This window comes from Coturnix japonica, chromosome 7 (genome assembly GCF_054131305.1).
Source record: "Coturnix japonica strain WE chromosome 7, WE-NBRP24, whole genome shotgun sequence".
NCBI lineage: Eukaryota > Metazoa > Chordata > Aves > Galliformes > Phasianidae > Coturnix > Coturnix japonica.
Window position 1 is genome coordinate 32759982 of NC_140669.1, and position 22106 is coordinate 32782087.

At 44.3% G+C, this 22106-nt stretch overlaps 1 protein-coding gene across 26 annotated transcripts in view; it reads right to left on the minus strand.

Annotated features, from left to right (window-relative positions):
• The window catches only part of HDAC4 (histone deacetylase 4), a 182875-nt gene that overhangs the window by 94074 nt on the left and 66695 nt on the right, over positions 1 to 22106 (minus strand). For all 26 annotated transcript variants that reach the window (XM_085553661.1, XM_085553651.1, XM_085553659.1 and 23 more), the window contains one exon: positions 2790 to 3034. In XM_085553661.1, the coding sequence (XP_085409787.1) occupies positions 2790 to 3034 (245 nt within the window). The remainder of the gene's footprint in view (positions 1 to 2789; positions 3035 to 22106) is intronic.

Below are 22106 nucleotides of genomic sequence, written 5' to 3' on the forward strand. Positions count from 1 at the left end.
CCAGTGCATTCCTGTTGAAAACGCTATTCAACAAGTGGAAGAGTACAAAGGTATTTAATCCAAATGTCTTGCCAAATGGGAGACCCAACGCAGGACTTGCTCTGTGTTTGTAGGTGCGCCCAGAGGCTGCGCCACGATACCTAAATGCACCTACAATACCTAAATACACCTACAATACCTAAATACACCTACAGTACCTAAATACACCTACAATACCTAAATACACCTACAGTACCTAAATACGCTAACAGTCTAGGAACCGTAGTCTCAGAAACAGGCACAAGACAGGGTAAAGCACAGCAAGCTGATGAACACACTGATGAACAACCAAATGCTTTGCACTTGTTGGTTAAAACACAGGACGTTAGGCACCAATGAGAAAAGCCAAATCAATACATAGCACTGTCAAGATATGCAAAGCACAGGAAGATGCAAAACTCTCCCCTCTTTGTGGACATAGCCTACAACAAAGCAATTTCAGCATTCAACAGCATGAATAACAAAAGGTCCTGACCATTTCCAAGGAAACCAATGGCAGAGAGAAAGTCAAAGAAGTGCCATTTTGTTTGATACGACCGTAAGGTTTGAACTTTTCTGCTCTTATTTTAAGTTTTTGATCTGTTTCATTGCATTCAGAGGTTGTTCTGACATTGAAAGTTCTAGCTAATCTGCAGGAGGCACGATTTGCAAGCTTGCAAGGTACGTAATTACCTTGCAGTAGCTGCTGAAAGGTTGCTTTCTGCATCAAAAACCCCCAATATCTGGAGGGATGCTGAAAACATCTATGAACTAAAAGTGATGCCGCAGCGAGGCACGCTGCAAGTCCACTCTAGTTGCCAGTCTTAACATGCAATCTTAACAGAAATCTGGGCAAGCTCAGGCTCTCCTGCAGTCTTCAGGTAAGCTACATGTCTGCCTGAAGAAGAAATTTGGAATATAAATGTATTAATGGGAGTGACAGACACTTTCACTGTAATGCTGTAAACTACTCAGGCTACAAAACAATATTCCCAGTTGAAGACTATCCTAACTATATCACTCAGCCTGAGTTATTCCTGCATACTGAACAGTTTGCTTTGGAGACAAGAGACTAATGAAATCCTTAATCTCATCAGTGACAACACAAACCAATCATCTAATTCTGAGTGTCAGGGATTTGCTGCTTCCTTCTCACAGTTAATCTAAAGACTCCGTATGGGAGTGAACAGAGAAGATCATGAACTGCATCCCTGCCTTGTGTTTCTGTTAAGAAAACAGTGGATCAGAAATGCTCTGAAACAATTCTTTAGATCCATCACCTTCATGTGCACCAGCATTTAGGTCCTAATGACCTTAGGAGGGCTGTGCACTCCCAAGTCAGCAGCATCAACAGCAAAGAGGAGGATAAAAGCAGCGGGAAGCTCCCCCTTGACTCAATGTAGTCAGTCCTCCCCTTGCATGCTTGGAGCATTGCAATATGTAATGTGTGATTTTCTAAAAGCATATGAATTCCTCCATAAAAAAGCTCTCCATCTTCATTCAGAGCCGCTTCTGTACCATATTTCACATTTCAACCCCTCATGCTCAGATTCTTATTTATTTCCTTCAATATTCTCCCTCCTTCCCTGTTGTTTTTCATGAGCCATAAAGCAGCCGAACAGATCTGAGTTCACAGTTCAAATATATGGTTATAAGTTGAATTTCTCCAGACAAAATAACAGATTCCCTGCACTTACAGCCACTGCACCAAGTGCAATTGTCAGCCTGTGAAACTCAGTAATCCAAGTGCTGACTGTAAAACACAAACACAAGAAGTATGCTCTGACAAAAAATCTACATCCCTAATTACTCACTGGTTGGTCTGGGGTTTGTTTTCTTAGTGAGATACTGTGGGATTTATTTATTTTATTATAACATGCCATTTCTTTGGGTGAGATGACACACAGCATAGGAGATGGCCTTACAGGTCATCATCCTTTTTTTGTACAGGATTATTTCATTTCTATTTTAAGTTTTTATCCAACCAGCCTTATAGATTAGAGAAGACCTTCGTTACTCTAATGGTCTAGATATACACCATGACAACTGGCTTCTTAAAATTGGATCTTGATTTTCTTCTAATGCAGACTTTTACCCGAATCAGCTTACACATAGGCACATGAACAAATACATCTACACATGTACCCACACACAACTGCACATACAAACATATGTACACGCATGTATATCAGTGAGTATACACATGCACCTCCCCACACCTTTGTCCCAAAGATAGCAGACTATAGGCAAGACCCACTAAGGACAAAGGCATTTGCTGTTAAATCAATCTACTTTCAAGCAGCCACTATTCTTGCAAACCCAGGCTAACAACCGTGCTTGAAAAGTCTGTAAATAATACAACATTAACTTTTAATCCTATCTTCCCCGCTCTGACATATACTTTATATTAAAATGAAAGTTATATAAGGTTGAATTGAGGTTGCTTTTTAATATTACATTAACACTATTTACCATGTGCCATGTTAATCCCCCTTTGAAAAGGGAGCATATTAGCAATTCTGAAAGCTTATGTTACCATAGCAATAGTCTATCACTGTGAAATATTTATATAATGTCTAACATTTTCACTATGCAACAGCCATCTTCTGAACTGCACTTCCTGCTCACCCCGTGTGTGAGATTTCCTCTTCGTCCTGCACGATGGAGCCAGGTAAAGCACCCAGCCTGAGAACTGAACTGGGAAAGCCTTGTGGCATGCCATCTCCATCCCAAACCAGCAGCCCTCCATAGCAGGGCTGCCCACCACTTACCTTGATGTGCTCGTGCAGCTGGGCCTCGTGCTGCCGGGAGAGCTGCTCATGCTGCCGCTGGAACTCAGCAATGAGGATCTGCCTCTGGATCTGCTGCTTCTGCTTCAGGGCCAGGAGCTCCTGCTGCAGCTGCTGCTCACGGAGCGTTGGCTCTGTCACAGGCATGGGGAACTGGTGGTCCAGGCGCAGATCCATCGGGACTGAGGTTGGGGCAACTTGCAAGGGCAGTGCTGTGCTCACATCAACTGCAGAGGGAGAACACATGGGAGAGATGAGCACTAAAAAAAACACTATGGGAGACAGAGCTCAAGCAGTTTTACTCCAGCCACCACTTCTTATGAATACGTGCATTTTCTCAAAGCAAAGAACTTCAGTGAACTGCACGTGACCCTACTTGTTATCACTCCAAGCCTGTGTATTCAAACACACATCCCTATTGCACTCTTCTAGCATCACTTGAGATTAGATGGATAAATATTACTCCGGGACTTCACAGCAAAGATCCATCTTGTCTTACAGCTGATCAATTCATAGACTCTTACGGTCAGGAACATGAAGCTCTCAATAAAAATTACACAGAAAAGCACTGCACACTGTATCCTACATAATATTTATTTTTGAAAGGAGCTTGAACAAAAGTAAATAGGTAATGAAGAACTGGAAGAATTGTTAAGGGCTCCTGTGACAGTCTAGGGTTAGCTGCTGCAATAACCAGGGCAGGCTGGCAGCACAGGGTGCAGGGCAGTCCTTGGTGTGGCTATCAAAAACCCAACTGAACCATCTGCATCTAAGCATTACAGCTCTCACACTGAGTATTCCTAATGTGAGGACTGAATGTTGTGAGGCTGACTGGCTACTCTTGGAACAGCAGCAACTTCGTTTGGCAGCAAATACTGGGGACTTCACACTTCAGTCCCATTTTCTCCAAGCGTAGCAGCTTCATAGCAAGGTACAGACTCACCTCAAAAAGAAGATGGAACCAAATTAAATAACTCAGCATGGCTTTACTCTACTTCAGCCTGCCAAATCAAACCCCAAGCGATCAGAAAACAAACCCTGATGGAACAAAGACATGAATGCACAGCCTCCCCTGGCCTGCCTTCTCTACCCAAACATGCATGTTATACCTATATTTCCAGATCTCCTGGACACACCGAAGTATGGCTTGATGCAACTCCACAGTCCTGCTGCTAGAGGAGAGCTCCAAGAATTTAATGCAGGAGGATCAAAACCCATTGATCAGGACAGCAAACCAGGCGATCCACAAGCCCTTTAAATACATCACTACCTAGGAGAATGGGAGCTGGGAGCTCAAGCTGTGCCAGTGACAAACTGCCCCATACAAGAGCCTGAACCCGCAGAGAAAGGCAGCCAATCTCCCCAGGAAGACCCAACAAACCCCCCCTGGTCCCCCTAGAGCTGGGGACAGCAGCATTCAGGCCTCCCAAGCGCCTGGCACTGCACACAGCTGGGGCACTGTGGCCACAGCTCCCATTCATCGCCCCGCGGAGCTGCGTCATCCCGGCCTCTTGCTATTTCAGTCTCAAGAAACTATTGGAAACGCCATGAGTTCCCAACAGAAGCTGTGAGTGCTTCTGACCTACAGGGCCCTCCTGGAAACAATAAAACCTTCTCTAGTTAATGAACACATCATCAAAACAAAAAAAAGCCTGTATTCTTATGAATATTTTATGGTAGACTAGAAAATTGCTTTTATAGGTTCTGCCTTGAGAACATATTAATACAATCGGATTCATGACGTTAGCAAAAGCACAAAGACTATATTCAGAGTTTTAATGAGAAATGCCAAGCCCATGAATTAGAAGACAAGATCTCAATTATGAATAATAAACTATCTCATGTTACCCTGCTTCTTCCTTCACTGGAGGAACACGAGGCAAAAAACAGGAGGAATTATTAGCATTATTATTATTATTTAACCTAGGCATGCAAGGATTTTTTTTTCCATGGTTCAGTTACCATTATTTTTACACCAAGTTGGAAACACTCTGATGCTTTTTCCCTCCCCACATAAATAAAACATGGCTATACATCAAAGGCCGCCTTCGTGCCTCACGTTAATTAAGACCTAAAGCATTCCAGCCCTCATCGATTGCAGGCACAGAACGGCCTCGTGGCTGGGGCTGTAAATTTGGCACCTCCCAGCTCTGCCTACACCATCTATCAGACCAACAGAGGAAGGCATCTATCGGTTAAATGTATTTGCTGTAACAGACCGACCAGCTCAGTTTGCAAAGCAAGGGTCCATTTCCTACAAAAAAAAATGTCAGCCGTTAAAATCATTTCACATCAAGGCTGCACATAAATACGTTATCAGAGAGTTGGGCTTGTGCGTAATAGAAAAATCACCTCTCTGCAAGCACTGGGCAGTTTGGAAGGGATTAGAAGAGGGAGATGCTATTTAGATATGTGCATGCATTATTTAAATAAAAACAGCAGTAATAACTCTATTTTCTCCCTCCTCTGCGAAATGGCATTTCCATGTTAGTCCATAAAGGACTGACAAAATAGAAGGATTCAGCCCTGAAAGCACACTAAGATGTATGATAAAATTTCAGTATAAGAAGGACACGGGATATCTGAAACATTTAAATTCAAACCTCGTTCCAGCATAACCTTTACTGAAGCTGAACTTTAAGAACATCTTCAAAACCAGTTCTTGAAAAACCAAAAGCTGCTGCCAGAAGGACTCTTTTCATTTCAGTTTAAGCAGTGCAGAAAGCTGCCTCCCCTCTATTCCAAACCAGCTTCAAATAGAAAGCACATGGAATGTGCTACCTGAAACCACCCTTCTTCTAGCCCAGAAGAACCCAGACCCATCGCTGGGGCTGCAAGAGGACAGAAAGTGACAAAGAGGAGATGAATCACAGACACACCACCACAGACCCATGGCAGCATGAGCTTAGCAACCCAAGCACATCAAACCCTGCTGGGCGAGCAATTGGGCTCCTACCGGTACCCACAGGCTGTAACTGGACAACCCTGGCCAGCACCTTTCCAGACACCCCTGACTCAGCTTCTCTCTCATGCTTTATTTCCAACTAATGGGTTTGCTTTCTAATTACTGGTGTGCCAGTGTTGCCCTCTGGCCGGATTTTGCCAATAAGCAGAGCAGCAACAACAACAAAAAACTGCAAAAGCAAGAGTCTGTGCTGTACAGATCTCCCCTCCTCCCCCCTCCCAAGCTTTATTTTCAGCTGCTTGCATGCAGGTTCCAAAAGCACTGTGTTAATTTGCAGGGGAGGGAGACATGCCACCAGGCTCAGGGCAGCAGCCCCAGGCAGGCGGCTGTGACCGTCACCTGGTGATGGGGACACAGATCTGCTTGCAAAGCTCGGCTTCCCAAAATGTCACAACTTGCTGAAACACGGAGAGACAGTGAGATCAGGGCTATTAATAGCAACAAGCTGCTGCAGTATCTGCCTGCAGTGCCAGGATGAAAGCAGCATGGTTTTGTGTACACTGTAAGGAAACGGCTGAGAGCACTGTTAGAACGCCTGGAAGACAGAGCTGCTCTGAACCTACAGCATGCTGATTGCCACAGGATGCCCCAAAGATAAGCAGTGTTCCTCCAGAAGAGAATAGTGGGGAAAAAGCCCATGCATCACCATGTGCATTCAGGCCACTCTAGGCTCAATCTCATCCTGGTCTCTGAGCAAGTCTGTGGCACACTGCGAGCATCTGAGGGCTGCAGGCCGCCATGAGGAGCTGCAGGCCGCCATGAGGCCTCCCTTCAGCCTCCTCTCCTCCAGACTGAACTAACCAAGGGACCTCAGCTGCTCCTCACACACTTTGCCTTCAGACCCTTCCCCATCTTTGCAGCCCTCCTTTGGACCTTCTCATACTGTGGTACCCAACCTGTGCTTGAGGTCATGCCAGGCAGAGCAGAGCAACAAGACTCCTTCCTTCACCCAGCTGGCAGGGCTGGGCCCGTTTAGATGCAAGAGTTTTAAAAGAAGACGGTTTTAACCTCCACATAAAACTAAAACAACATTCCCCGAGTCCAATCAGGAGATGGAGCCATCCCCCAAAAGCAGTCAGCTCAGCACATGCTGTTATTTTTGCAGAGCTGTGTGGGTGAATGCAAAAGCAGCCTGGATCCTTCCTCAGCGCACAAGCTATGAGCAAAACAGCAGTGAGATTTCCTACGAGCACCACACATGCTGCAGTTCAGCAAGGGCTGGAGTCATTCCCCACTATGAGAACATGTCATGCTGCATGAATGGGAACCGAAATTAATCATCCCATCAGCCACTGAAACACATCGTGAGGCACCACACCGTAGGCAACAGATGGAGTTTTAAATGTCACTCATTCATTCATGGCAAAGAAAGTTTCTTCTCATTACTACCAAGACCTGAAGTCATGATCAGAATGCAACGATTCTGGATTTCCAGAGTTTACTTTTTGGATCCTAGCACCTTCACTTGCAGTTTGCTCATTAATGTGTATTAGCACTTGATAGCCAAGTGAAAGCCACCTGAGTTTCCATGGGAAAAGGGCCTAAATGAATAAATAATCATTTAAACAACACTGAAAATAAAAATCATACTGCCCTTCTTCAAGGATATTCCTTGAAATGTAACTTTGCCTGCATCTTCATTTCAAGCATTATTCAACAAATGAACCTCTTTAATCCATCTGCCTGGCTGTTGGTTTCAGATACTCCTCACTTTACCAGATATGCGATAGAAAAGGGAGGTAACAAACCCACAGCATTTCTCCAGTGCTTTTTCTAATCTTACCCCAACCTTTCTTAAAGGGAATATGATACTTTAGAAAGGAGGACAGAGGAGATGGGAGAGGAGTCAAGTCTCATCTTGAGATAACACCTTAAAAACACCACCCAACTACGTATGCACAGCAGGACTTGAGGGACCTGGGCAACCTGATCCAGTGGGTGGCAACCCTGCTCACAGCAGCGGGGTTGGAACTGAATGATCTTGAAGGTCCCTTCCAATCCAAGCCATTCTATGATTCTACGACACACAGCTGAACTGAGGTTACACAGATGTCTGGACAACCTGATGAGCCAGCAAAGCAGTGACCCTACATCAGCAAGAACACAGCAGGCGAAAGCAGCTACAGGGCAGCATGGGAATGCCAGGAGTCAGAGGGCTCTTCCAGGAGGATGGCACATGCTGCATCTCCTCCTCACTCTGATGTTTCAAGGTTTTCCCACTGTAACCCCTGCTATGCAGATAGAGGGAGACCACAGAATCATAGGATCTTCTTAGTTGGAAGGGATCCTTACAGACCATCTCGTCCAACTCCCCTGCAATGAATGGGGACACTCACAGCTCCATCAGGTACTCAGAGCCCCATCCAGCCTGACCAGGGGTGTCTCCAGGAATGGGGCATCCACCAGCTCCTTGGACAATCTGAGCCACCATCACTGTAACAAAATTCTTCCTTATACCCCACCTAAACCTCCATTCCTTCAGTATGAAACCATTTCCCTTTGTCCTCTCACCACACACCCTGCTAAAGAGTGTGTCCCCTTCCCTCTTACAGTTCCCCTTTAGACACTGAAAGGCTGCTCTCAGGTCTCTGGTAGATGCAATGAGAACAGAAATGGTTTTGCCTGCAAGTTGGGGGTGGTGCCAGCTGGTGAACAGCCAGGCCATTTGAACGAGTTGTGCGATAAAAGCAGCTCTCGCTCGGAGGAAATGCTGTCAGCTTCCCAAAGAGATGGAGAGAAGCTGGGAGATCAAAGACACCTATCTGTTGCTGGAGGAATGCTGGTCCTCAGCCAAAACCTCGCAGAGCACACACAGCCAGCCAGCCATCCTGTGCCTGCTGCATCCACCAATTCACCAGGCAAGAGACTCATGATTGCCAAAAGGAGAAAAGCAGCAGCACCAACAGTGCAGAGAGCAGAGCTGGTTGCCACCAAGGGAACTACACAGCAGCAGTGCAGCATCCTCCGAGATCAGCTCTGTGAGAGCCAAAGCTTCAGCTAACAGCTCGAGATTGAATGCACTGATATATCCAAGAAAGAAAGCAAGAGTATGCAACTTCCCAGGATCAAAAGAAAATGTAAAACTGAACTCTAAGGAGTTTCCCAGCCCATCACATGCATGTGCTCTAGTGTGCCAAAAGGATATATTCCCACTGCTTCAGGACTGGTTATTATCAATAGGCTAGGTAGCTAATTTCTATCACTGCTCAAGTGATAGTGACTCCCAGCTTTACAACAAGCACTGAAATGTGCAGTGCGATCTCTTCAGTCATGGAAAAGCAGCAAAAATAGCAGCTAAATCACAAGCCGTAAGAGGAAAGAGTTCAGCAGCTCTCACAGCATTTCATGGACTGCTGAAAGGCTGCAGTGTTTTCAGCAGTTTATTAGAAACCAAGATCCTAGTCGCACACAACCAGCATATGTTCAAGCAGGCAAATAGCCACAGCTTTTTGTATTGCTCTCTGGGGGCTTTTGTTCTCAAGCAATTCTAACACGCAGGTGCATAAGCTGTATCAGGACCCAGGATGGCACTTTTAATCCATTCAGAAGGAATAGAATTAAAGAATATGCTCTTTTAAGAGAAGGTAGAAACCAAACAGCTTCATAGAGACATTCAGACAAGCTCAGGACAGTCAGATTCCATGACATAACAGAGAAATTACACCGAAGCCCTTTCTCATTTCCCCAACACGAGCTAGCGTTGTCTCTTAGTTCCTTAACACAAACACTATAAAACTCTCACTTAAGATTTCCATAAGAATCCTTTTTAAAAAGGAAAGAAAAGCACCAGATAAAGCGAGCGTATTTCAACACAGCAGGCTGATAACGGACAGAGTAATTACAAAACCCTTTTGTTAAGGAAACCCATCTGAACCAGCAGGGACTAAGAGAAACAATCAGCCTTTCAGTTAACCAGACCTAAAACCCTAAGAGCGGATGGCAGATTTTCCTTGCATCCCCCATCTTGGTAGCACACCATGCATGACGAGGTTCCCAGCGTCACAGCGACGATTCTCACTCAAAGCAAGCTTTTTCTTGGCATTTATGCACAGCCTTCAAGCCACTGACATCAGCATGGCCTTTTAAAGATGGAACAACAATTCGGCAGTCATTCTGCTGAAAACATCCCTGCTCTAGGAAGACAAGAACATTATTTTCTTTACTGTATTACACAGGCACTTCTTCCCATGTCGAGAGCCAGAGTGACACAGGGATGAATTTTAACACAAGAGCTTCAATGAAACAGAACCACAACAATGCAACAGCTAAGATTCAGATTCAGTCATCATTTCACACAACTTTGAATTCTGTTTCCTTCCGGTCTCCAGAATTAAAGTTGTATTTTATTAAAGCACAGAAGCTGGGTGGTTGCCAGCAGTATCTGTATAGAAAGATGACTGCTGTCACTGCCCATCCACCCCATGCATGCAAGTCTTAAAGCAACTGGTTGCAACTAAAAGAGTATGAGACATTGAGAACAACATCTGAATTCAGCAAAACACTGTTTATAGAAATGGCAGGCCAAGCACTTGAAATACCCATTTCCTATTAGGAGTGGGATCTGTTCCTCCACAAGAAGAAAGAAGATGATGTGGGACACAAAGGTGAGAGACCTTATATGTAAGCCTGGAGATACATAAAGATACATATCCTTACCCAAAATAAAACAACTGGAAATATGTACAAAATAAAAGAACTGGAACACCAGGCAGGAGCCAATAACAACCCCAGAGAGCTTCTCAGCAGGAGAGGGAGGCCAGCAAAGGGAAGAGATGGATACTTCCCATCAGATCTCCTTATTCTGAAGGTTTATAGAGGGATCAGTATCCCTGCTTTCCCCAGAGGGAAACAAGAGTGGCAGAAAAGCAGAGGCTGGGTAGAAGCTTCTCAGAGCTCGTCTGCAGACCCAGAATCTATTTTTACAGCGCATTTCAATACCTGAAACGCGTGACAAAAATGGAACATTCAGTTCTTCTATCCGCTTTAACATATCTATACAAAAGTTGGTTTCAAAGAAGGCAGCCAGATCTAACCAGGCAGATGATCACTACCAAACCACAGCTTCTGTTAACTGTTTGATATAGATACACAATTCATGGCTATTGATCACAGAATGCAAACACTAGTTTGTTTTTAGGTCACTTTAAGTAAGCTCTATGTGCTTAGCTCTAGGGAAACTCACCATTGCCTTTGCAATGCTGCTCTGTTTTACAGGTGACAACGTGGTATTTTTGGTTTCTAAAGCACATCAAATCATAAGAAACTTTAACTTCGAGTCTGGAATTTCTTTGTATCATTTAGAGGAAGTATTCTATAAGATTACTCCATGCTGAGGTGTAGTTGCCTCAATATGACACGGCATTTAAAGAAAATCTGAACTTAAGGTGCTGGGTTTTTCATAGAATCACAAGGTTGGAAAGGACCTACAAGATCATCCAGTCCAACTGTCCTCCCATTACTGTAGCTACAGCAAACTACTAAACCATCTCTCGTAGCTCCTCATCCAGACACCTCTTAAACACTGCCAGGGATGGCGACTCCACCACCTCCCTGGGCAGCCATTCCAGTGCCTGACCACTCTCTGAGATAACAAGTTAATTCTTATGGCCAATCTAAACCTCTTCTGGTACAAGAAGAGCATGCAGAATTCATCAAATAGAACATATACCCAAAAGATTACAAAAACAGCCATCCTTGCAAGGAAAGCCAGAGCATTTGAAATACTCATAGAACGCAACAGCATGTATGAAAATGAGCTGCTTAGCTCTCTTTAGGGCATCGACCTCAGAAAAGCAATTCCTGCTCACAAATCCTAAAAATAGACAGAGTATAAACAGAACTTTAATTATAAATAGCGCTGATAAAAATTTACAGTTCCAATAACTAGCTTTTAAAATGTGTGTTGAACTTGAGCAGCCACAGAGAAAAAGACCAGAATGGCCAAAAGGCAGCGGAGAATAAACCACTATGATGGATTTGAGGTGGATGAATCCATGGAAACTGCAAAGCAATCAGGTCATAGCATGCAAGCCTGAAGGCTCTTGGGCAGTGGCAAAGGGCCTTTCAGGTGGAAGAAGCAAGCTTAGCTGAGGTCAAACTAATTATCAAGATGCAGATGCATAGTAACCACTGAGAGGAGTGGTAGATCTGCCCTCCTCGCTTCACAACTCTGCGTTACCAGATGGAAATCCTTTGCAAAACATAAGGAACTGACCTAAATGTTTGTGGGTGGCATTTAGTTTTAAATACAGTGCAAAGCCAGGCAAGGTAATCCAATGGCATTCTGTGTGATGGACTGCTTGTGTAAATTCAGAGCTGCAAGACAAATCCCAGACCACACATCTCCTGCCATGCCAGAAGCCGCTGCTTGAAGGCTACACAAAGCTCTTACACCCTGCAGCATGCCAAGGCTGCAAAAGCCTCTCTGCTTTGCTCTGCTCTCCCAAAGGAGCTGGAACGGAGCTTCAGAAACAACCTTTAGCAGAGAGGGAAGAGTTATGCAGAAAGTTTATTAACTATTCTCTGATCGTCCTCTGTACCAGCACAGTGGGAAAAAACAAGCATGAAATTCCATAATTTAACCAAACATAAGCTCTCCCTGCACAGGAGTACTCCAGTCTCTTCCTAGAAGCTGCTCCTTCCCCAGCACACTGTACTGCCCTGAACTCTGAGCCTTAGGATTGCAAATTACTTCTCAGCATTTCCAAAACACCACTGTTACAAGTCTGAGTACGAAGAAACTTCTAGAAAGAGGGAGATTTCTGTGTTCGCCTATGTGTCAGACCACCCATCTTAACTACAAAGGCAACAAGTAGAACCTAATGTACATTCAATTTAATGTAAATGCTTCCACGCTGAAATAAAGCAGTCTTAAATCACTGCAGTCTAATCCACCCATGATTTGGCATGCTTTAATTTGCATGCTTCCACTTCACAGCTGATTTGCCTCAAGCTTGCTTCTCTTAAGGTTTCACTGCAGAGCCCAGCTTTGGCAGGTATCATGCGAGAGCACCGTCTCCACTGTGCTGATCTGAAGCTTTGCAAAAAGCCAGGGAGATTTGCTAAAGCCTTCACTGCTCGTGCATAAGGCACTTGGGAATCCAGAAGTGATGCCTGGAAACAAGGGGGGCTGGAGCAGCAGGAGCTGTGGTTCTCCAGCCTCCAATGGCAGAGGAGGTCGAGGTCCTGCCACCCATTTCAGCAGCACAGTCCGACCCCAGTGGGCACTATGAAACTGGGTTATTGAGGTGACCAGAGAAATGGATGCCACTCTGCAAGAGGAAGCAAAACCTAAACAAAACTGAATTGGTTTGGCAGGAACCAGGTTGGTAGGTACTTCAATGGGTACAGAAAAAAGCTCTGAGTGATCCAATGGATGATGTTCCTGCCACCACAGGCATCTGTCTGGGTCGATAGTCTTCAAGGGTCTCTTTCAACCCAAACCACCCTGTGATTCTCTAATCTTTAAGGATGTGTGCATGAAGTAACTGTAAAGAAGCACTATTTGCTGGATAGTGTGTTATTTAGAAAGGAAGTTGGGCCCTATTTCCAGGGAGGAAGCATATAAGTAGGAAAAACCAGAGCTGTTTCCCACAAGCCAATTAGGCCTTCAAACTGATCCAGAAGGTCTGATGTAACAACTTCGTTTACAGATAAAAGCAGAATGAGATAAATCTGACTGCAGTTGCAGGCAGGAAGTAATATTTGCTCAGCACTGTGTACTTACAGGTAGCAAAACTCACCCTTGGCCTTACCCAAGCTTTGACTTCCTTGTACAACCAACATTTTGTCAGCAATGTTGTCTTTGAAGTTGTAGGTGACATTACATTCGTCTGTACTGCATATTTCTGGAACGCAAGCCTGCTGTATTTGGTAGGTCACTTTGCTTTACCATCTGCCTTGATTTATGCTTAAGAAACACGTTGTTTCTGAAACACCTGAGCAAGAAGCCTGTGTGGTGCTACATAGGAAACTAAAGCCATGGCAGGACGGATCCTTCACTGCCAGGTTCTTCCTCTCAGTGTGATCTCTGATGCATGATGAAGCTTTCCCAGCCATACTAGCAATAACAAAAATACAGCAATGCAACTAGCAGGTCCTGCAGATGGAAAAAATATATATATATATTCAGTGAGGTCTTGGAATTTATTGCCTGATTTTTCCTTGCTTTGACCATAATCTCACATGTGATGCCAGTAGCAAATCCATCTGGCGCATACAAGACTAAATATCTGCTGCTTGTGCAAATGAGTGTCTTAAAATTAGCATACATGTTAAGATCTGGCTTACAAATAGCTTAAAGAACAATCATTTCAGTGCAATTTAAAACCCCGTGTGCCTTCACCAAGGAAGCATCAATCAATTTAAACCTAAAGGAAAAAGGGAAGGTTCCAAAATCCAGGCCCACTGTTAGCACAGCCCCCAGCTGACTGGATTTGCTTTAATAGTGACTTAGTTTATCTCACAGGAGGCAAGCAGCTTCCTGACCACAATGTTTCATGACACCCGTTAGCTGATGAAGACCAACAGCACAATGTTCATGACGTTCCAGCTCTCCTCTGCTCCACAGGATTGACTGTGGCAGGTAATGAGGCGGAGATAGCGCTGAATCCATTAAGGAGGCAGCAGATTTAAGAAGGGCTTAATCTTCATTATCATCTATGTTGGAGTCAGGAGTGTTCTCAATACTCGCAGACACTACAGTCACCAAGTGATGCGCAACATGCTCTTTTAGATGTAAAGCAGTGTTTAGGTATAAAACAGCAGTTAATACTATAATTCAAAGGCGCAAAATAATACCAGCATTATATAATGGGTACTTAGAAGCACAACATTTTGTCATACACAGGAGCCTGCTTTCTGGGATAAGGAGCAAAGAGCATTTCAAGCTGCACACCAACTTAGTATCAAACATGCCCTAGGAATGCTGGAAGATAATGAACAAAGTAGCTTAAAGAGCTAGAGACTGGATACTGATGACTTCTACATTGCATGTAGTTCCTGCTGTCTGTCCCCTCATGTGCTTTGCTCAATATTAAGTCTTTTTTTTCTTGTGCAGCAAAGCTGTGGTATATTTCCTGTGCTCTATCTTGACACTGGTCATTCTGACCACATCAGTAGTTTTGTTAGCTCTTTTACACATAGCTAGATCCCTAAACTGCAGACCAAGTTCTTAGAAGAATACAAGGAAAAGCACACGTTGGTAAGCATGTGAGAAGCAGCACAAGAGAGCCATTGCTTGGCAGAAGCGTATGAGTATTTACGAGCTTCAGGAATTTGGTCTGATTCAATGATGTATAGAGACAAGTTGCCAAGTAACTGCATTTGCTGCTTCTCTCTTGGCGCAGCACTGCAGCAAGCCTTTTCAAACCCAGCAAACAGCACCAAAACTTCAAAGCTCCCTTCTCTGTGCAAGGAAACATGAGACGTTTCCTTTTTACAAGAACCCAATTTCACAACAGAGTTGATCCAACAAATGGTTTTCACTGTATATGACTAGAGCATCTTTTTTGACTCTGAAAACGCACTACTGGCATCTGTAAGTAAACGTTTTCAGGGGGAGGAGAGATGGTAAATCAGCACAGGTAGCATCTAAATCAAGTATAAATTCTCTTTTGATGAAGGAGGAGAAGCAGTTCCAGCACTACATTTAGCTGAGGGCAGCGTATCAGTGCAGTCTGCCCGCGCTCACCTGAAATGGTTTACAAGGCTGTTAGCAGCATCCTGAGGGCCGCACTGGAGAACAACACTGAGTGCAACACTTACAGGCAACGCAACTATAAACAAGAAGAAATTCAGCACTTTAGATGGCTGCAAAGGACTCCAGAGGTTTAAATGAAGAGGGCTGCCTTGGATGTAATCTTTGAAAGGTGTTTTGGAAAGATTTCAGAAAGGTGAGTTGAATTCCAGGATACTGGTGCAGTGGCTGTGCCATCTCACACTTTGGCTGAGGATACAGACAAAAGCAGCCACAGATACTGAGGCTGGTGATGGTGACAGCAGCTCCAAACTCAGCTCGTGAGCCAACACCATGGCCACACAAAACCAGACAGAGCACCACACTCAGGCTGCCTTTGCTGTTCCCTTATCTCCCCCCCGGGTTTGCACAAGTCCTAGGGCTCTGGAAGGCTGCAAAGACGAGGGTGACAGATCTCTGTAAGCCCATGATCGCACCCCACAAACACTTCACGGCTTCGCTGCCATCTGTGGGAGCAGCACTTGCAGGGAAGCAAGTCAGGCAGTTGGCTTTCAAAAGGTTCTGTGCCCCTTTCAAAGCAGCGAAATCAGCCCCAAGCGCTGCTGCTGCTATATAAGAAAAGTGCAAAGACAGCACAAGAAAAGGATACGGCACAAGGAGTAACAGAGAAAAATGCAAACAGGAATCCACTGGGCACTGGAGCCAGGCATATTTTCTGTATCACAGAAGGTGCAAAGCAATGCTGTGAACATTCTCTAACCGACGTTCCCTGCGATGCTCTGGGAAGGCAGAAGAGCATCCCCAGACCTGCAGTACGTGGTCTGACACCCGAAGCCTTCATGAAGAGCAAACCTTCTGCCTCCATTGATCAAAATACAAACCAACCTCTTTCCTAAGAGCAACCATATATTGTGTCATCCCCTGGATCACTGTGAGCATATATGCTAGAAAAGGGAAAGCTGTGGGTTGCTTTCTTCCTTTTATGATCCATGGGTATCGCTTCCATTCTGTTAGTGCATACCTTAATTTCTGCACTGAATGGTGAGATCCCCATCAGCTACCTTCAGGAACAGTTCAAAGCACAGGGGATTAATCTCTGCATCCCCAGAACATGATGTACAAGGAATTTTTGTGGCAGTTCCCCTAACTCCCTGTTGTATTAAACAAGATGAAATTACAGCCCTCCCCACCTCTTGCTTTGCCTCAGATCAAGACAAAGACACTTACAGATGCTGTAGGTATTTGGCTCCACATAAAGCTAGATGGAGTTTCTTGGCTGCCAACGTCTTTCTGGCTATTTTACTTCCATTTCTTATCAGTACCTACATACGGCCATGTCTCAAGGCAATAAAGCAATAGTCTAAACTGAAGTTAAACTTCTCCCTATGCTTTCATCCCAGTTCTCTGCAGTTTCAAGGATTACTTTATTACTTTTTCTCTATTTTTTCAACTATTAATTTTTCATTTTACCTGCATCTTCCTTTCCCTTTAGACAAACAAACTCACCATCAAAAATAAGCAGCTTACCACTGATAAACTTTGCATTTCTTACACATTGCAAGCTCACTTGCCCAGCCATGAAGCTCTACAAGCGATATAAATTCCAAACCTGGGAACTATAACTCTTTGGGCAAAGAGCACAGGTTTTCAGAGCAGTTTCTGCATAGGAACATGTCTGAACGGGGCATCACCCTCCCCCTGTGCTCCAAATGAAGCCCCTGTCCTGTTGGAGGACACGTTTGGTGACAGCAAACGCTCCTTGCTGAGTGAAACACAAGCACTGCGATTCCTCCTCAGCTCTCCCTTCTCATTCTGCTTGCTGGAGTAGCACTTCATTTTTGAAGCACTCAGGAGAAACCCTTATCAAGTGGGTCATCTAAGTACAGAACAGGAGAAACAAGTACTGTAAAGCTCTTCAGGTGTCTGTTTTTCCCTCATTCACTCTAATTGCATTGTCTAGCTCATAGTTGACTGGTAGACTAAAAACAAAACCTCCACGACTAGAGAAATGCAGTATGGGTCTGTTTGCAAACACTCACCTCTTAAAACACATCAGGTTTTTACACAGAATCACAGAACACTCTGACTTGGAATTAGTTGAAGGGAAGAAAGGAATAATTTGGGAATGGATCTTTTATTTTGGCAACAAATTTCCCCCCCCCTCAATTTTCTATGGCACTGCTTTAGGACACGACAGCCCATCACACAGTAATCCACACATAATATGCATGAAATCTTATGGGTTTTATACCTACATACAGATAAATAGGTAGATAACTGTGCGTGCATGTGCTTTTTCCCTTCCCTTTTTAACCCCACTTGCAGCTTGCCAGCACAACATTCTTTCCACCAAGGAAAACCGACTGCTTTTTAGCCCCTATTACTACCTGAAGTAGAAAGACACAGGAGGAGCCATTCCCTCTGGAGCACCCTAACTGGCTCTAAAACCCAAAACACATCTTGTGAGGCTAAGTACCCTAACACAGATACTTCAAACAGCATGCAAACCCAAACCGTGCTACATATATATACATATATATTCAGGGGATGGTGCTTAGTGCTTGTGTTGAGCTCCGTGCTTCTGCTCCCACCTGGGAACACCCCATGGCTACTAGCAGCAGCATGGCAAATCCTGTTCAGCCTGTGTAATGCCATCTTTCACTCTGAAATACAGTAATGAAGTCTGCTCAGAAATAATTTAAGAAAATTCATGCAAGTGACAGACGTGCTCCTGAAGCAGGTTTTTTTTCTTCCTGTATATTTAGAGGGAGGTAGCGCTTCCAGCTCAGGCTGCATCTCAGTCTGGGTAGGCAAACATGCAACTGCTGAGCGCAGAATAAGGTTTGGAAGGGACCTCTGCTGCTTGTTTCGATTGTGCTCCTTTCTGAATAGCTGGAGGAACCAAATAAATCTGCTCCCGGACCCCAGGACCGAGGTGTGCTCCATTTGAGTGCGTCACACCGGAGTGCTTCAGCACATTAAGCAAAAGGAATTACTGTCAGTTTTATCAGCATAACTTTACTGCTCAGTTAAGTAAAATCCTTCGCCATTCTAGCCTGTGCTGAGACAGATGGGGCAGGTCTAATACCATCTTAAGAAACTTTCCATTTAAATAAAAAGCATATCGGTTTCTTGGCTTACTGTCAGAAGAACACGAATTAGATCTGCTTGCTTTTTCCTGCCGATGGATCGCAAATATCTTCATCAACCTATATTTGAGGCCTCAGATTATTACCTTTCCTTAACAACAACAAGAAAGGAAGAAACACCACTGATCATTACAGAACAGCTCCAGAAATGGAAGAATAAAACCGCCAGATCTGCCATCTTGCGAGTCCCAGAATGTCATGATTAAATGCCTTTGTGTCTAATGGGCAGGCAGCTAACAGCAGCAATAATTTGTTCACTTGGATACCAACACCTTGTGAGACAGAGTTGTGTCGTGTGATGACTACACGCTGCCTCCTCCAGAATGGAGATCTCCGCTCACAAGCCTAAAGCACCGCAGTCCTTTTGTGTTCCCTGTTCCTGCAAGCCCTATAATATGGGCACGGCATTTGAGAGGGTCTGCTTTGCCCTCATCCTCTTTTTAACCAGGAAAAGACAACAGAAGGAAATAAGAACATTTATGACCACGAGGATTAAGGACTGTTATCTTTGTGACTGTGCATCAAAATAAAAAGCAGCTCCACGTTATAAATGTTTATCGTTGGTAAGGAGATCAGAGACATGCATATGCAGATAAGACTCGTGACACTGAGCTGTCATGTGTTGTCTGGAACAGCATCAACTGATGAGCACACATGATGGACATCCACTCCTAATACTGCACACCTAGGACTAACTTGTTGGGTACTGAACAGCCATTGGCTGCAAGAGGAGTTGAGACCCCCATGCTCCACAGACACACGCATCCATGTTCATAGCAGGAACATCTCAGGGCTGCAGTGCCTCCATATCCACCTGGACATTACAGCAGATCAACCCCACTGGGCCAACACCAAGCAAGCAAGAGGAGAACCATCATGAGCAACCAGGACTTTGACATTCCTGCTCTGCAGTGTTTGGGGAGAGGTTTTTTTGACATGGGAAATGATTTCCAAATATATATATATATATATATATATATATATATATATATATATATATATATATATATATATATATATATATATATATACACATATATACACACACACACGAGCTATGAGGAAGATGCAGGATTCAGAGCTGCCCACTGCACCATGCCTAAGGGAAGATGCCCGCACCCCTGGGCTGGCCACAGTCCTGCTGACACCACAAGGGTAAGATAACACTACTCTGGCCCTGAGGCTTATCTCAGCACAAGTTACGCTGCCTTCCCCATGCAGTAAGCTATAAATAGGACGGCTTATGGGAAACACAACAGAAGTAAATGCCAGTTCCTGCAGGTTGACTCAGGGCACAAGGATAAAATTTAGACCAAATGCATCAACTGCATTTACTTACAATTAATCAGTGACGAAATGCAAAGCTTTAGCCTCTCATTAAGTTACTTGCCAAAAGAAGATATGAGCACAATATTTTCTCCAGAGCTCCAAAATCCTCCATTTAAACGGCAGCAAGGCTACTGTTGTTTCAATTAAGGACGGCAACTATCACGAGAAGCCCGACCAAAATGTTCCAAGTTCAAAGAAAGTACAAGAACAAAGAATTCAGACAGACTGAATTAAAAGAAGAAAAACACACTGAAACACAGGAAACCACTGCCACTTCTTTCAAGTGTTCTTTTACCTCCACCATTTCAACTTTTCCCCATTTAAAACTCCCCTGGTGCTGATTTAACATTGAGAACACTCGAAACATCTTCCAGACATTGCTATGGCTTTCATCCTCAGACAGGGTTTTTTCTCTTCTTGTCACCGTCCTATTTTCCTTCGTTTCCAACAGTTCAGAAGCCTGGATTATTTCCTGCAAATTCTTTTCACCTCCATCCAACCCAGTCACTCTTCCAACACCTTGTTTGTGCAATCCAACAAGTCAAGCTTCACCTTCCTAAAGAGGACACAGACCAACAGCTGGTAAGACAGACCTGAAGCTGGGTACCCAGGTGATCACCTGGATATGACCAGGACCAAATTGATTTGCGTTCCCTACTACCTGCTGCAGGTATTTAAGCAAGTGGCAGCTACAGCAAATCCCTAGGAAGATGGGCAGAGATGGCTGTTATTTTTGGGGAAGGAGAGCCAACTGTCTTGGTCAAAGGTCACTGAGCAAGCTGGCACCAAATGTAGAGCCTCCTCATTCCAAATAATGAACTGCTGAAGGAATCCTGGATATTTATAAGCCCTGTGAGGAGCTATCGCCTTCCCTCAGAAGTACGCTGGGATGCCTCTCCAATGCACAAGGCCATGAAGCCCAGCACTGATGCAGGGGTTACAGATCAGGCCCCAAGGTGCTGGAGATGCTGTGCAAAGAACCTTGCTGTCTATGTCCATACACCCACTGCACATCACCCACCTCAGGATGACTACTGCCATGAAGCGCTAATCCTGCTCAAGCACCAGTGCTGAACAGGGTGCTGGCCTACGCCTCCTAACACAGCTCAAAGAGTCAATTTAACACAGTCCCCCTGCACCATAGGTGAAGGCAAGCTTTCAGCAAGACCTGTGACAAGGCCCGGTTTGCCATGAAGACTGCCGATGGAGAGCAGCCATTCCTCCCAAGGAGGGCAGGCCAAGCAGCTGTCTTCCTCTTCTAAAACATTATACAGGAGTTAGTGTGTTACAGACTTTTTGGGGACTGCCTTCAGCGATCTTAGAGCCCAGTTAAAAATGCTGTGTCATATCCTGTACATAACCAACTGCAGAAAAACAGGTTATAGCTGAGGAGCAAGAACAACCCCGATCGTTGGCCTGTACAGACCAAATGGGACAAAACCCACAGCAGAAAATAACGTGGTCTAATATTATCTCAATGAAACAAATCCCTCAGTATTCGAAGGACAGACGTGAGCTGTTATTACGTACAACTGAGAAGTCCTTAAGATCTTAAGGTAGTTTTGGAACAGTAAAAAACAGTGCACAAACACAGTTCCTCCCATTACTTTTATTGTTGTTACTATTTCAAATGCCCTATTTTAACAGCTTAATCAAGCTTTAGAAGCAAGTGAAAAAACACCGCGTTCATTACTTTCACCTGAGAAACAACCTGCACATAAGATCCACCCTACTATTGAAAATAGAACCCTTCCATTTGTCACATACTCCAACAACTAAGGATCTTGAAGACCTTCATAATATCACTACATCATGACTGCCTGTACGAACAGGACCACAAATATGAGTTAAGGAGGGCAAAGCTTGACCTAAATTTCACTGGCCGTACCCTTGAGTGCCACCTGGATACGACAGCACTGGAAGAACTCTTCTGAACAACGTTAATGGTCAGTCCCTGGTTTTTGTTAGAAACTTCTATTCACCTCACACAGTCTGCTAGCAAGAACTATGACAGGATAAAAAAAAATACATAGGAAAGTATCATTAAAAACGTGCTGTACATTTATTCTGTATGATATTACAATTACAGCTCCAAGTCAGTGATTCCGAAGCCTTTTATTAGATCATAAAAACTTAAGACCAGCTTATAATGAAATCTC